Source organism: Simochromis diagramma, unplaced genomic scaffold, assembly GCF_900408965.1.
Source record: "Simochromis diagramma unplaced genomic scaffold, fSimDia1.1 OVJJ01000388.1, whole genome shotgun sequence".
Taxonomy (NCBI): domain Eukaryota; kingdom Metazoa; phylum Chordata; class Actinopteri; order Cichliformes; family Cichlidae; genus Simochromis; species Simochromis diagramma.
This window is the reverse complement of record NW_024387093.1, coordinates 196,153-213,435: the sequence shown is the minus strand read 5'-3', so window position 1 is coordinate 213,435 and position 17,283 is coordinate 196,153. Positions and strand designations below refer to the sequence as shown.

Sequence of the window (17,283 nt, the reverse complement as noted above, 5' to 3'; positions counted from 1 at the left end):
GCAAATATGTAATGTCCTGATAAATCGAGCAGATATTTGAAGTTTACACAGCTACATTCTCGACTGAAAATATCTTAAACATTTATTTTGTGACCAAGAAAGAGTAATATTAAAACAAAGTAGCTGCCGCCATTGTTGGAAACTAGAATTCTGGGTTAGATCGGGCCACAAAGAATACACCCGACCCATCCTTCCAATCTAGGGAAAAGGACGCATTTGGAGGAGTCTTCGAGGTTGGACAGTCTTCGTTGCGTTGCTGTAACGTTATCGACCTACAAATGCACCTGCAAAGGATGCAGCCCCTGAATTTGGACACAGCTACGATACTGGAGACGGCTTCTTCTTGTTTTTGTGTTGAACACTAGCTGACCTGATCGTGACTAGTCAACGAATCGTGGCAACCCCAGTTGTTATTATTGGATGACTCTACACAGGTTTAGCTGAGAGGTCGGTGACAGAAAGTGATTATAGGGTTGTAGCTTACACCGTCCCGATCATTGTGTTCTTATTTCTTAGAGCAAAAGAAGTGTCAGTCTGGACAAATGAACAGAAAAACTAAACAGAGGCAGATTCTGTTGGCATTGATATTTTTTATATTGTCATTTGTGCTAAAATATATAGATATAGAATCATCGCCTTTATGTGTCCTAATATGGCTATAATTATGAAGAAGAAGTCAGACAGTCAGAGGATTTATTTTCAACCTTCTACTATTTCCTTTATCTGTGTCTGTGCTGACAAAATGTGCTTTCTTTATTAAGAGTGCAGCTTAGTCCAGAGATGAGCTATGTTATACATTAGGAAAGCACCATGTTCTGTTTCTTCTAAAGTGCAAGACTTCACACCTTTAAATGTTTGTTTGAGACATGACTTATTACAAGTTCCTGTTTTTATAGTTTAGCAAAGTGCTTGTTTCTGCTTTTCTGCATACCTCATACACACGGTTTAAGTTCATTGAAAGGTCGCGTGTCTATGTATGGTATAGCTGGAAACACACACACGCACACATGCAGTCTGAGCAGAAGAAAAGCTGCTCTGGAAACATGAGCAACAGTTTGACAGGTGACCAGAAAGATGGTGAAGCTCAGCAAACACGAAGCAATTTGATACCAGAACAAAAGAGAAATGTCTCCCAAGAACAGCAACGACTTCACAGTTTAAAGAAGAGCGATGATTCATAACCATCAAAGAGCAACTCAAGAGGATAAACAGAAGAAAAGTGATTTGATTGGAGAGGAGAGTGATTCTCAGAGACGGTCACTGAACAGGAGACGTGACGACTTTCAGGACGCCTCACTGACATTCATTGATGCAGATGATGATTTGACTGTGACTAACCCGAAGATAACAGTTATATTTGTTACCATTATGATATTTTGACTCTAAATGATGTATTTTTTATTATCGTGAAGCATTTCTAAAACCAGTAACACTGAGATTTTATCCACTTCTGTCTGTAGTTTTGTGTCATGGTCACAAGTCTGTGAAAACAAAGTGAGTGTAATCTCTAAGAGTTCAAACTTAAGTGCAAATTAAAATATTTTGATGAAAAAAAACCCATCAGAAATGTTTACATGAACCAAATCACAAAAACTGGAAGATGGAGGATGGAAAACATGTAAAACAATCAGGTACTGAGCAGAATTAAAGTGTGGAAATGTCACATCAGGTGTTCAGCATTAAAGGGGACATGAAACACTACATGTATAAATGCTGATGTACATCATGGAGCCCAGCTCTCAAAAACTGACACAGATGTAACTCTGACTGTGAAGCTTCATTTAAGAAATAAGTGCTTAGAGTTATAAAAAGATGTTCAGCGCCATCTTCTGTCAGTACAGAGCATCACATCACCAGGTCAGTTGGTTCGTTTCAGTCAAAGACTCACATCAGTTTATGTTAAGTAACTAATAGCAGAACCAATAACTCAGTGAAAATAAGGACACTAAAACTAAACATCAGTTTAATGGGGTCACTGTTGTGCTGCTCTCAGCTGCAACAATGAGTTTTATGTTAAAACGGAGGACATACTGTCTGCTTTCACCGTCTGTCTCTTTAGCAGTAAGAGGTTCTGCGTTGTTTGGTTAGCTGCACTGACACAGGAAAATCCAGCTGTTAGCTGTAATGTTCAGGTCTGTGAAGAACTTTATGAACGAGGACTTCATGAAGGAGAGTCTGTTTGACATGTTTTGTGAACTTTACGTTCTTATTTCTTAAATCCAGTTTCACAGACAGTTACATCTGAGTCAGTGTTTGAGAGCAGGGCTCTAAGATGTAAATTATCGTTCATACATGTGGTGTTTTTTAATGTCCACTATAAAGGACAAATATAATTTCATGCATTTGAACCTGTTTTACATACAAGAACATGTTTGAGTAAATATTTAACTATTTTTCACGTAGAACCACTTAACAGTGTCCCAGCTGTAGATCTTCTGTCGTGAGCTGAGAGAAGAAGTGTTTCTATAATCTGCTGCAGAGGACTGTGGAAATGTTTGCTGCATAAATCAGCAGCTACAAACACTGAGAACCTGCCTGGATATCAGCATAAGGACGTGTGTGAGGGGTCACTGGCTGCCCCTGTGTCTGTCCCACCTGTGTTGGAGAACAATAAGGTTTATTATGAAAGCATTGTCTCCCCTTGATGCAAAGTGAAGTTCTGTTTTGTGTTTGAGTCTTTACAGGTGTGTAATGTTACTGTACCTTATAGGATTTGTTCAGAAGGCGGAGACAGACTCTGTATCTGTGTGGACGAGGAAAGCATCTGGTTTTACTTTCATGTAAACATCTGGCCTCAGACACATAACTTATCATTTGTAATTTGTTCTGTGTTGTAAAGATTTTTTTTGCAAAACATGTGAAGCTGAAACACTTCTCTATCTTCTTCTGTATCAGTAAAAAAACATTAAGACCTCTCCTGGGAACTGACAGTGACTTGAAAAAGTATCATACCCTTTGAACGTTTACACATTTTGTCACCTTACAACCACCAACTTAAATGTTTTTATTAGGATGTTCTGTGATAGACCAACACAAATAGTGCAGAACTGTGAAGTGGTATGAAAATGATACATGGTTTTCAAAATTTTAAGCAAATAAAACTCTGAAAAGTGTGGCATGCATTTGTTTTCAACCCACCTTCGTCAATACTTTGTAGAGACACTGCTCGCTGCATTTACAGCTGCAAGTCTTTCGGGGTTTGTCTTTACCAGCTTTGCACATCTACAGACTGAAATGTTTGACAATTATTTGTTGCAAAATGGCTCAAGCTCAGCCAGACTGTGAACAGCAATTTTTCAAGTCTTGCTACAGATGCTCAGTGGGATTTAGGTCTGGACTTTGAGCCATTCTAACACAAGAATATTCTTTGATCTAAACCAGGGGTCGGCTGGTGTCCTGCAGGTTTTAGAGATCACCCTGGGTTTGCAGTTGTAGCATGCTTTTTCCATTTTTGGATGATGGATTGAACAATACTCCTTGAGATGTTCAAAGCTTGGGATATTTTTTTATTACCTAACCCTGCTTTAAACTTATCTCCAACTTTATCCCTGACCTGTCTGGTGAGTTCCTTGGTCTTCATGATGCTGTTTGTTCACTAATGTTCTCTAACAACCCACTGAGGCCTCCACAGAGCAGCTAAATAGGTGACTTCTGAAGGTAAATGAATGCACTGGATTTTAATGAGGGATATCAGAGTACAGGTGGCTGAAAACAAATGCACGCCACACTTTTCAGATTTTTATTTGTTTAAAATTTTGAAAACCATGTATCATTTTCATACCACTTCACAATTATGTGCTATGTTGTGTTGGTCTATCACAGAAAATCTCAATTTAAAAAAAGGTGTCAAAATGTGTAGAAGTTCAACAGGTATGAATACTTTTTCAAGGTACTGTAAGCTCATGCTTTGTTCAGATTGATCAGAAATGTCCAAGTGACGAGTTTAATGTTGAAGGAAGTGATCAGAGTAAAATACAGCTTTATTATCCACTTAGCTTTGGTCCAGACTAATAATTGGCTCTTAGTGCAGTGGCACTTTGATATCACTGTAATGTGTTGTCATGCTAATAATGCCAGTAATAGATTACTTTGGCTTGCAAAGCAAACGTGTAGCTTACAAAGAACGATGAATAAATGTTTTTATTCTTCATTTGTTTGGTGTTTAACTGTTTCCCCATCTCATTAAATACACAGATTTAAAAAGATGAAAAGAACAAAATAATACATTTGAATAAATGTCTGTTTCCTAACATGAGAAAAATGCCGCCGGACCTAACTTATATTAATAAGTTAACCCAAAATTAATTTCATACTAATTAAGAAAACTTTCTAAACCAGGTTTTCTTTTTATAAAATTAACTTTGGTGTACTCACTCTTAGTTCTAAGATCTTTAAACTCAAGAAGAGAGGAGGTGATGTCATCATATTCATCTGAACCTGAAATGTTCATATTTTTATTTACAGGATTGTAAAAACATGTCACATGAAATTAGACTCATTAAATCAAAAACAAGTTTCATCTCTAACTGCTCTGTGCTTTTCAGCACATATACTGTACCATTTCTGTTTTTCACTTGTGTGACTGATTCATAGACGTCAGCAGTACCTAAAGAAAAAAACAAGCCAGGCTCACATTAATCATTTTATTACAGTTACACTAAAGATCAGAGCAAACACAGAAACACTGTGTGAGTCAAAACCAGGACTGTAAGATCTTTAAATGTTCTTTAAAAAACTGCTGAACACAAACTGAACCTGATAAATGTTCGTGTTAATGGAGGTTTAATAAAAGTCAGTATCCATCCATCCATTCGCTTCTGCTTATCCTTTTCAGGGGCGCTGGAGTCTATCCCAGCTGTCATAGGTCGAGAGGCAGGCTACACCCTTAATGTGTGTGTATGTGTTAGTCCCCATAGGGAAATAGTTCCTCTGCATTTAACCCATTCACCCAGTGAAGCAGTGGGCAGCCACCAATGCAGCGCCCGGGGAGGAGTGTGTAGGGACGGTACCTTGCTCGGGGGTACCTCAGGGTAGCCGTTCAGTGGAGTTGAACCCCCGACCTTCCGATCATGGGGCCACCACTCTACCTACTGAGCTATCCCTGGACAGGTCGCCAGTCTGTCGCAGGGCTCACACACAGGGACAGACAACCATTCGCACTCACATTCACACCTATGGGCAATTTAGATTGATCAATTAGCCTTTCCCCACTAAAAGTAAATATTAATAATGATAATAAAGATTGTTTTAAATACTGACCATGTTGAAGAGAGCCGTACACATGAGTTTCATTCAGGTTGACTCCATGATTTGTGGAGGAGCCCGGACTGTGACTCTCAGACTGGATCGACCTAAAACAGGAAATAAACACAATTGTCATGGTCCTCGGTCTTTTGACCCAACGGTTTGTGTTTTTCATTATTATGATCTTGTGTTTGTTCTGTTTGTGTACTGGGGTTTAGACTTTTTAGTTCCTAGAGTTTGGTTTCTGTGTTCCCTCTGTTTAGAGTCTGCACCGTGTCTCTGTGCATTTCCTGTTTTATTGTGAAGATCCATGTCTTCTGTTAGTGTGTTCAGTTTATGTTTTCCCCTGTCTCGTCAGTTCAATTTGGTTCAGCTGTGTCTTCCTCCTGTTTGCTATTCCTCGTTTTCCTCTGTGTGTATTTATAGTGTGTGTCCTCGTGTTCTTGTTGCTGGTTCGTCTGTGTTCTTTCCCTGCATCATTCTGTGTCGTCCCCCGTGTCTCCCTGCATCATCATTTTGCCTTTGCTGTTTCTGTTTGTTTCACCTCTTTATGAATAAAACTCATTTGCATCTCAGCTGCCTGCATCTTGGGTCCTAATTCTCAGCCTCCACTCATCTGCCACGGCAGACGTGACAACAATAAACTCAAAAGTAACTGATGTTTGTTTAAAATAATAATAAAAAGTATTTTACCAACCTGGTGAAGCAGGAATCTGTAAGATAAGATAAGAATACTTTATTAATCTCAGAGGAAACTAAGTGGTCACAGTGGCTCAAAGACAGTAAGAACAGTAACTGACTAAAACTAAATAATATAATATATCACAAAGTATGAATATTAATGCACACCACAAAAAGTAGAGAAGTTCAATTCTGTTGTACCAGCTGCAAATGGCAGCATTTCACCTGTGTAGTCGATGGATGTTAGTAGCAGCAGGTATAGAGTATTGCACATTGAGATATTTACAGACACCAGTGTGTGCATGTGTGCTTTCACATGATGATGTATGTTGTAGAGTCTGACAGCAGCTGGAAGGAAAGATCTCCTAAATCTCTCCTTCACACTGTGGGTGCAGCAGCCTGTCACTGCAGGAGCTGCTCAGTGCTGTCAGAGTGACCTGCGTGGGGTGGGAGGTGTTATCTAACAGGGGTGACAGCTGAGCCACCATCCTGTCACTGACTGCCTCCACTGGGTCATGAGGACGTCCCAGAACAGAGCTGGTCTTCTTCATCAGACTGTTCAGATTCTTTCAATTACAATTATTAGGTTTAATTGTTTCACTGATATTTTGTGTCATCAGATCAGAATGAATGTTTGAATATTTAAAGTGAATGTAGTAAATAAACTCTGTAAAACTATCTAATAGTGAAATGTTCATATTTTATTTACAGGTTTGTAAAAACATATCACATGAAATTAGTTTCATTAAATCAAAAACAAGTTTCATCTCTAACTGCTCTGTGATTTTCAGCACATATACTGACCATTTCTGTTTGTCACTTGTGTGACTGATTCATAGACGTCAGCAGTACCTAAAGAAAAAACAAGCCAGGCTCACATTAATCATTTTATTACAGTTACACTAAAGATCAGAGCAAAAACAGAAACACTGTGTGAGTCAAAACCAGGACTGTAAGATCTTTAAATGTTCTTTAAAAAACTCGTGAACTCAAACTGAACCTGATAAATGTTCATGTTAATGGAGGTTTAATAAAAGTTAATATTAATAATAATAATAAAGATCAGTTTAAATACTGACCATGTTGAAGAGAGCCGTACACATGAGTTTCATTCTGGTTGACTCCATGATTTGTGGAGGAGCCCGGACTGTGACTCTCAGACTGGATCGACCTAAAACAGGAAATAAACACAATAAACTCAAAAGTAACTGATGTTTGTTTAAAATTATAATAAAAAGTATTCTACCAACCTGGTGAAGCAGGAATCTGTGAAAGAGACAAATGTTATTACACATGTTTGTCATGTATAAATTGTTCCACTGATATTTGTGTCATGAGATCAGAATACATGTATATGTGTGAATAATTAAAGTGTATGTAGTAAATAAACTCTCTAATACAGCATGAAAAGAAGAGGCTCTTACACTTGGACTGTCTGCAGCGATACAACAAGAGCAGGAGAATAATAATGAGAGAGACTCCACAAACCAGTCCAACCATCAACCACACAGGAGATGAAGAGCTGTCAGCTCCTGACATGGTTACTGTAACAACAAACAATAATTAATTATTAATAAAGTGTAAAAGAAGAACTCTGAGAGCACAAATCTCTGCTAAGGCAGCTCACTCTGTTGACAGCATTTACTTTCAAAGAAAAAAAATTTGTATTTTCAGTGTATTTTTTTTTTATTTGTACTGTGAGAAGTTTGTAGTTCAGTAAAAATAAGTCCAAAAGCAGATTTGTTTCAACATGACAACAAGGGCAGATGTTTAATGTAAAAGTGAGGTCAGAGGTCAAACAAATTATAATTTAAATCTTTATACAGTATTTTCTATATGTTGACAAGACACAACACCTTTGTAAGAATCATAGTTTTTTATGTTATAAGGATTTTTTTAGTCATAAAGTTGACCTTGAAGACCTCGGTGGCTGTAGCCAAATGTTAATGGATAGTTAACATGACTGCAGCTCGTCAGTGAGGTAACCAGGCAGGTCTGCTGGGATCCTTTCTAGGAAAATAAGGTTTGTATGTGATAGGTTTGTAGCTTGAACCTATTCGCTGGAACGTTGAAGGCAATATAATTACACAGCAAGCAAGACACGAAGTAGGCAAAGTTCTTCAAGTTTCTCGTGCACGGGAGAGAACCGGACAAACGCCGTTCCTTCGCTTGACCCCAGTTGCTCTCGCCCGTTCTCCCGTAACACTGCTCTTTTATTGAGGTTACATGAATATGCATAGGTTCATTAACATATGACGTCTACATACACACAAAGAGTACCTTGCCTTTGTGTGTGTGTGTGTGCGTGTGTGTGTGTGTGTGTGTGTGTGCATGTGTGTGTGTGTGTGCATGTGTGTGTGTGTGTGTGTGTGTGTGTGTGAGATTTGTGTGAGGTCAAGATGTGACCCTGTGAAGACTCCCCAAAGCTGGTGCCAGGAGTCTAGCGGGTCCATCTGAACAAAAGGCTCTTATACTTAAAGAGATATACGTGTGTTTGCTATATCAACAAAGAGAAGATAGGACCTCTCTTATGCTCCTAGGATGTGGGTGTGCATTCCATTCTAGAATGCACACCAAGCCTTTGCAGCCTGCTAAAGATCACAGTCCTATCACTACACAATTGATTATACACCTCTAAGCATATATGGTTAAATATTTCTAAGCATAAATGACAATCAACAATACAAAACCTAACAGTATGCTAACAGATTTTCCCCTTGTTTCAGTTTCTTCCTGCTTCAAGATTCGTTTTCATGCCATCATTCACCTCCAGTCAGACGCCTGCCGCCTTGGATCATTACCTCCTTATTCACCACCACCGCTGCCCCCCTCGGAGCCTCTTCCTCACTTGCCTGCCTGCCCATCGTTCAGCAGTTTCCACAGACCTCTGCCTTCATCCACTAAACCCAGCTAGTCTGGACTCCAAGTAAGGCATAGTTGCAGCCACTTTATGAACACTCTCTGTCTTGTCACATTCCCTCAGATTTCCTGCCCTAACTGCGTCTCTACCACCTCAGACGCTTGAGAGACTTCCAACTGCCCTCCAAGGTGCTCAGGAACTTTTACTCGTGCACCATAGAGAGCATCCTGACGGGAAACATCTTAACCTGGTTCGGGAACAGCACCATGCAGGACAGACGAGCTCTACAGAGGGTTGTGCGGTCAGCTGAGCGCACCATCCGCTCCGAGCTCCCTGACCTGCACTCAATCTACAGCAGGCGGTGCTGGACCAAGGCCAGGAAGATCGTGAAGGACCTCAGCCATCCCAACAACAGACTGTTCTCTCTGTCTGAGGTCAGGAAAGCGATTCCGCTCCCTGAAGACCAACACAGAGAGACTGAGGAGGAGCTTCTTCCCGCAGGCGATACGGTCTCTCAATCACACCACCACACAGTACTGACCCACACATACAGTTCTTACACACACTGGACATTCTGGACATTGTTTTCACTTCATTACTTAAATCACTTTAAGCATATTTGCACTGCACAAGACAAATGTGGATTGCACAACACTGGACATTATATTCTTCATTTCCAGTTAATACTTATACAGCTGCTGTTATTGTGTATATGCTGCTGTTATTGTGTATATATTTATTTATATTTCTTCATACATTCTATATAGTCTATATGTGTATTTTGTTGTACAGTTATTTATTTCAACTTTAATTTATATATTTATCTTATTCTTTCCCAGTTAAATTTACCCTTCATTCTAATTTGTGTTGTACAGTTATTTCATTTTTAACCTTAATTTATATTTTATTCCTTCCTAGTTAAATTTACCCTTTTTAATTTTTCATACTTATTTCCTATCTTATTCATAGCCTTTCCTTTTTTGTTTCTTTAGGTCACGAGCAGTTGTCCAAGCATTTCACTACATATCGTACTGTGTATGACTGTGTACGTGACAAATAAAATTTGAATTTGAATTTGAATTTGAATTTGAACTGCTCTCTCCTCTCCCACAGATCTGCCGCCCTCACGCTGTTATGTCAGCTCCTCTGGCCTGTCTCTCTCACCTCAGTTAAGATGTTTAGGTTCATTTATGTTTTGTTCTTGTTGACTGAGTCAAAGCTCACAATTGGTTGTGTTAAATGAATTATCCTTTGTTTGAATAAAGAAACTGACTGATTACTTCCTCTGCTGTTTTCACCTGAGTCCATCACTTGAGTCCTGAATCATAACAATATTAAACCTGACAATTTAGAGATATTACATAATAGTTTTATAAAGTTCTGACTAAATAGACTCAGGTGGCTTCAAAACATTAAAAGAGATAATATGATGTTATTTCTCAGTCATGAAACTCATTTACAGAAAGACACACTGTTTTGATCCTGCTCACCTTTAACTGACATCCAGCTCTGTGCTGACTCTCTTCCTGAGTACTGACACTTGTAGAAACCTTCATCAGACTTTGACACTGCAGAGATCTTCAGCTCCCCTCGGGGATCATTTTGAATAAGTTTGTCATTGTGATAGAAAAACACATTGGAAAGTATTTTTTGTGTTCTCAAACTGCAGCTCAGACTAACAGAAGCTCCCTCAGTCACAGGATGAACAGGACTCACCAGGATAGGAACATCATCATCATCTGTGAAACAATCACACACAATTGTTTCAGTCACATCAGCTGGTGCACACTTTTAGGAAACGCTGTGAGTCGTGTCTCATGATCTACATGCAGACCTGGTTTTCTGAGTGATTATGAGGACTGGAAATATAGTTGGGATGTTCCCTGCAGGAGTCAAATTATTGACGGTGACATTATTGAATGGTTGAAGGTGAAATTGTAAATGTTTGTATGTTTGTGTTATTTTGCATGACGTGTTTCCCAAATTTCTCTGAATTGAGACATTAAAGGTTCATCTAATCTGATGACAGAGATGTTGAGCTTTGTTGAGTTTTATTCTGACAGAGAAAATATAAAATACTGTTGACAAATTATGACAAACTGGATTATGAAAGGATGAAGAGAAATTAGACCAACAACCAAGAATATTTTGATGCTTCGTTGCCTGAAATTGTCTGAAATTCTCAGTTTTGTTTGTGTTGCCACATAGAATTACTTCACATACAGCAAAGCTGGGACAAATGTTCATGTGACGTCTAAATCATTCAGATCCAAGAAGTAAATGTATAATAACATACTCTGTACAGTGATGTTGACTGCACTGCTGAACTCTCCTGATCCAGACTCACACCAGTACACTCCAGTATCTGACTTTGATGTGTAGATGTCACATGTGGATCCAGTCATTCTCCTACAGTCAGAGAGTCGGCCATCCTCAGAGAACTTCCTCACTCTCCACTCAGTGAAGTTTCCCTCACAGGTCAGTGAGACAGAGTCAGAGGTGAAGTGTTGCACTCTGTCAGGACTCACTGTGAGAGACGCTGCTGAATGAACATCTGGAAACAACATGCAGTGAAGAGACAAAGCTCACAGATGTTAGGATTCAAAATATCACAGTGAAAATATTTGTTTGTTTGAAGCTTTTGTTTTGAAGATCAAATTTAATAGTTCAATGTGATAAAGAGTTTGTTTGGTGAGACAACACTGAGTCTGACAACAAGCCCTGAATCACACAGACAGTCAAATCAGTGGAAAACAAAGGAGCCGAATACTGACATGTTTAAGATGATCTAACCCACATGCTTTATCTGCTGGCAGCTCATGTAGAGCTTGGTACAGGTCATGTGACATCATGAGCTTTGAGTCATCACTCTCAGCATCATCCACCTGATACAGATCACTCTGAACACACTTCAGTCATTTGCTGTAATGTTTCTGCCATAATTCTGTGATATTGTCTGTTTCACAGATTCCTTCTACAGTGAGATATTTTGCAGCAGCAGGACCAAAACTAAAAACCTTTGAAGTATATTTTAAATGAACAATAACAGCAGCTGTTATTTGTGACGTCGTCTTCTAGCGTCCATCTGTAGTCAGTGTTTGTCTTGTATTTGTCAGAGCTGTTAACCTGCCTGCTGACATCTTTGTTTCTTTATTAACTATATTTGACTTTTTATCTGAACACCTACCTGAGCACCAAACAAAGAGTCTTAACTGTGTAAATCCTGTCTGTGCACTAAGTAAAAATAATCAGTACAAACAGAAACATGAGTTTAAATATCAAAGTAAAAGTATTCAAAGATAAAACATTTAAAACCTCATAGATGTCTTTTGTTTTTCATGTTATCACATTTAATAAAACTGAAAAATAAGAAAAGGAAAATAAATTCAGTTTGGTTTGATCACAGAGAGAAAGGAAAACATTCAGTTCAGTTCTTCTTTTGGGGAGTTTTATTGTACACAGTCATCAATGGTTGTTAATTAGCCGAGTGCAGATCTTGGCGTTGAAACCTGATACTGCTGAACCTTAATGATCCACCTCTAGGAGATCTGAACTTCCACTGAAATCTTCTGTTCCTAATAATAATGTATACTTTATTGATCCCCATGGGGAAACTCCTCAGTGAAGCAGTTAGCAGCCACTAGCCGCCCGGGGAGCAGTGTGTAGGGATGGTACCATGCTCAGGGGTACCTCAGGGTAGCCGTTCAGTGGATTAGAGCCCCCGACCTTAAGACCTTAACAAAACCCCTGGATTCCTGATGGATCAACTGATATTCCAGAGAAACTGACTCACACTTCTGAACTGTGACACGACTCCACCATAAACTCTGTTACTGCGACACACACAGGATTTAATCCAAGAACTGATTCCACACCAGAGTGTGACTATGGAAGGTTTTCTCTGTAAATCTGTGGACAGCTGATTTTGTGCTTTCAGTGTTGTAATTCCATTCATTGTGTTGGTGTTGTACTGGTAACTCACTGTGTTACTGATTATTCCTAAACAGCCACTCTGCAGGTCTAGTGAGTAAACTGAGTCGGCTCATATTGATCAAAGTTTGAAGAGCAGCTGAAAGAAAGCTGGTTAACCCTGTAGGAGCTAACACAGGTTAACTTGTAGTTAACACCAGTGTTGGGTAAGTTACTTTAAAAAAGTAACTTAGTTACATTACTAGTTACTTCTCTCAAAAGTAACTCAGTTACTTCAAGTTACTCGTTACTTTCAAAGTAACTAGTTACTAGGGAAAGTAACTTTGGTTTTACTCAGAATTCTCTTGTTAATGTGTTGCTTCCATAACTTTGCCAGTCTTCTAGCTTGCTTACTTGCCACAAGTGCACTGTGCCACCTACCAATAGAAAGGAAAAGATAATGTGCATATTTCCACGAGAGAAATCCCACGCCTGGACCGTCATTGACTGCTGCCATGATTCTAGCCTACGTCACAGAGTCATGTGCGCCTTTTACATCCAACACAAAAACTGCAGTCGTGGTGCTTTCGATTGTACTCAGAACTCGGAAATTCTGCCTTCTGAATAGGAAGATGAAGGCAACACCAGACTGCAGATGAGCTGCATACAGAGCTGGACTGGGACAAAAAAATCCTCCCGGGCATTTTGACTAGAGACCGGCCCACCATTATAGGAAAAATCATAAAGCCTTTGAATGAAAATAAACACTGTTGTGACAGTGATGTACACTGTTTTGATGGTATATATGCATCAATCTATCAATCGTTTGTTGTAAGATTCAGATAATTATTTTTTAAAAGCTAGACATTTTAAATGAGAATAAGAAAGAAAAGTATTTCTTTGTGCCCCCCTCTCCCTGTTAATGCCCTACATGCCCCCCTGGCAACACTTTGCTAGATCCGCACCTGCACAGTAACCAGCTGTCAGCTACCTAAAAAAGGATCCTGGTGTTATTTGTCTCTCAGAAACAGTTCATAACTTCCCTTCAACTCATTCATGTCACCTAAAAGGTAAACCTGTTTCTCCATCACCTGTTCAGCTCTGATGATCCAGTAAGGACATCTCCTGGTTTCATCTTCATGTTTCCCTCTCACCAGATAACCAAACCATATCATGACCAGCAGTTTTACAGCTGTGGCTCCACCAAACATCAGCTGATACTAGAAATTAATATTAAATAAATTCTAACAACAGCTGATCAAGCTTAAACGTGCTGCTGTTGTTTAGCGCGACATCCGCTGGTTTCCTCTTTCTGGCGCAAAGTGAGCGATAAACAAACAAGAGAGCCGATCAGCTGATCACTGATCAGTTTCAGGATTGAAGTAGAAACGGGAGAGGGAGGGTGAGAGAATGAAAGAAGAGGCAGCTGTGCAGCAAAGACACAGAGTAACTCCAGCTTTGTGCCTTTTTCATTGTAGCTGAATTACGGGACAAACTGTTCCTTTTCACCTCAATAAGAAACGCGTAATATTTTCTCTGAATACCAGACCGGACGGTTGGCAACTCTAATAACTTATGAACAAAATAAAGTTCAACATCATTAACTTCATAGCACCACCCAGCTGTATAGAAACTCCATCATGCTAGCTAGTACGCAGTACGGAAAAAGTCAGAATAACGAAAATAAACTCCACCTAAACTTGGTTCATATCTGACCCAGAGAGACTGCAGGTCATAACTTCTTACCTGAAGTTCAGTTCACACTTGGACCGGCGGCCGCCTCGGGTCTCTTTTCCTTCTGCGTCCCTTTTCCTTCATCCACCTGCTGGCTTCCACCACTTGCTAATGTTACTGAATCTGTGGAAGCTCCGCGATAGCCGCCACACGAAGTAACGAGTAACGACCCTATCTAAATCCCAGTAACGACTAACGCGTTCCTGATGTTGGCATAATAACTAGTTACCGTGCTCGTTACCACAATAATAACGTAGTTACTGTAACGCGTTACTTAATAACGCGTTAGTCCCAACACTGGTTAACACAGATAAGAGTCAAACTAACTTGAACTGGACAGAGAGAGAGACATTTATTTATATTATTGTTTTACTTTTATTTATTTTACTCTGGTTTTTGGATGCATAAATTAATGTAAACTGGAAACTGTTTGTATATTTCCGTGCCTTCTGTTTCCCAAAAACAAGTTCAAAGTTCACCCTGATCTGTGGTCTGTTATTTTAGGGCAGCTAAGTATAAACTGCTGGTGAGAACAAAGACTCTGGTCCTAGTTATCTGTAAATGTCTATGTAACCCATGGTTATTTTTTTTATTGTAAATGGTATTTGTTTTTTAAGTTTTGCTTTTTGTTAAGTTTAAGTTTTCCTATGTACCTTGAATGCACCTCAGCGCTGCTCTACGGTGTGCATTATATGTGCTCCATATTGTCTGCGCGGAGCAAGGTACATCTCTGTATATTGCACTGTGTTTAATGGGTAAAAGAGCTCCATGAAACTTTGTTTTGAGCAGTGATTTTGTTTTGTAGATGCACAAAGCTGTTGTGGAGCTTTCAATCCTGTTGAGCTACAGAGTTAATGTATTGTGTGAAGAATATCCTGGTGAGTCTCGAATTATGCAAATTGAATTGTGATTCACAGTCTGGTTTCAAAGTTATAAAATCGGTCAGGATATGATGTTTTGTTGGAAATGTGATTGCAGAAGCTGTTAAGGATTTCTTAGCTGTGTTAGCCCTGTGAGAAGTATGCTAGCATACCCACATGTGCTCCCTGGGCTAATGCGCTTGCATGAGACACTTTTCATGGTTCACTTGATTTGCACTAAAATGTATAACATTGTTATTGGCCAGTAAGAACTGTATAGATGTATGATATGTAAAGACACTTCGAGGAATTTGATTTTACTTTTTAAAATTTGTACAAATGGGATACAGGGAAGATTAGTCGGTAGAAATATGTGCTTTATTACAAGAGAAGTGATTGCTCCGCAGATTTGTGTGCAGGCCGTTATTTTAAAGAAAAAAAAAAAAACGGCCTGCAGCAGATCTTTTTGGTAGAAATCTGCTGCAAGGACCGAGCGGTGCGATCTAAGGACTAGGGATGGGTACCGGTATCGGTTCTGACATAAACAGTAGTAACCAGACCGAAAAGCAGCGCACATTTCGGTGCTTTATTTTGGTGCTTTTTATTCGTGAGATGTCATACACTTTGGACTCTAGCCAATCATTTTTCCTTTCCAAGGATAGAAGGCGGGCCCAGGTACGTATGTTCTTTTAGAGCAGAGCTACAGATTAAAAATGCCCAAGGCGAAGCAGTCAAAAGTCTGGCTGTACTTCACAGCAAAATATGCAAACGCAGCAGCCTGCAACAAGTGCTTTAAGGTGATACTGTGATACTGTGCAAAGGAGGTAACACCTCGAATCTGATGAAACACCTGGCGAAGAATACCGTTTTTTTAAAAGCCGAGAAATGCGCCGTATTTGATAGCTTGCTGCAAGACCTCACACCGAGCAGCGCATCTACTGCGGGTGTGGTGCCTGTTATCGGACCCGGAGCTAGCAACATCCCCAAGAACCCGAAGAGGAGAGTCCTGGCCCGTAGCCCTGCCAGGGTAGCAGAAATGATGACGGATGATGATGGCAGCAGCAGCCGTTCTTCTCTGGGTGAGTAGCTTAGCCGTATAGTGACGCATGACAGCCACGAGAAGCCGACGGGTAAAGAGATAGTTTTTTATCGGATTACGTTGTGGAAGAGAAATTGTTCAAGCCATGTTTCCGATGCAACAAAGAGGCAGATGGCCTGGATTGCAGCCATTCGAAGACCAAATATAACGTCCAGGAACACTTCAGCTCACATGTTAGTCTGCTCCAAGCATTTCCACAAAGATAGGTTTTCTGTTGTAGTTATTATGTAATTTATCATAACATAATTGTTGATGTAGGTTACAAATAAGTCTTATATTGATTTGAATTGAATTAGTTGCGCTACGCTGCTTTGTTCACTGTGGCTTTGCGGGCTAATGTTTGTTGTGTTTTGTAGGAAAACCAGCCTACAAAATGCTGGAATGCGATCCAGACTGGGCACCTCTATCAGCCTGGTCATACCGAGTTTAAAGCTGCTATCACAGCGAGATTTGATCGGTTAAGAGAGAGAGTGATACCAAAACAGCCACGAAACGTCCCGCATATATGTGCCCAAGGGTTGTATTGAAGCAATCAAGTGATGAATAACTGTATTCCAGTATGTTGTGGTTTTTTTTTTTTTTTTTGCATTGTTGATTTGTTAGTCAGCGAAGCAGCTAATAAAGCATGATGGAATACAATTTTGCATCTTTCTTGTAAGATTCTATAATAGAATGAAACAATAATGCCAGTTATAAATAAAGACAATAAATTGAATGAATTACGAAACACTCATTTTTTTTCTATTAGATTGGAAAATGTTGTGTAATACTACAACCTGAAACGACAAATAGATTGCGTTTGCCTGTACAGGAGATAGAGGAAAATAATTTAACAACAGCTGTGAAATGGAATAGTCCAAATCACCAAAGTAAACTGGACCTGGGCTTGTTGCAGG

General features: G+C 39.5%; 1 protein-coding gene across 1 annotated transcript; it reads right to left on the bottom strand.

The window, feature by feature from the left end:
• Positions 1 to 1,422: 1,422 nt before the first annotated feature.
• LOC120742791 (low affinity immunoglobulin gamma Fc region receptor II-like) lies at positions 1,423 to 11,844 on the bottom strand. Its single transcript, XM_040046232.1, has 12 exons — positions 11,082 to 11,844; positions 10,276 to 10,524; positions 7,326 to 7,469; positions 7,176 to 7,191; positions 7,005 to 7,096; positions 6,730 to 6,777; positions 5,942 to 5,957; positions 5,260 to 5,351; positions 4,559 to 4,606; positions 4,375 to 4,437; positions 2,704 to 2,743; positions 1,423 to 2,595 (listed from the first exon to the last, which is right to left on the bottom strand). Exons 1-11 carry the CDS (start codon positions 11,350 to 11,352, stop codon positions 2,718 to 2,720), a joined length of 1,065 nt encoding a protein of 354 aa, XP_039902166.1. The 5' UTR covers positions 11,353 to 11,844; the 3' UTR covers positions 1,423 to 2,595; positions 2,704 to 2,717.
• Between the last annotated feature and the right edge of the window lie 5,439 nt (positions 11,845 to 17,283).

Excerpts from the sequence above, each read along its gene's own strand:
- LOC120742791 (XM_040046232.1), bottom strand. The coding sequence starts at position 11,352 with ATGTTGTTTCCAGATGTTCATTCAGCAGCGTCTCTCACAGTGAGTCCT. Across the intron at positions 10,525-11,081 it reads AGTCAACATCACTGTACAGA|ATGATGATGATGTTCCTATC; the intron begins GTATGTTATTAT and ends ATTGTTTCACAG. Across the intron at positions 7,470-10,275 it reads GAGCTGGATGTCAGTTAAAG|TAACCATGTCAGGAGCTGAC; the intron begins GTGAGCAGGATC and ends TTGTTGTTACAG.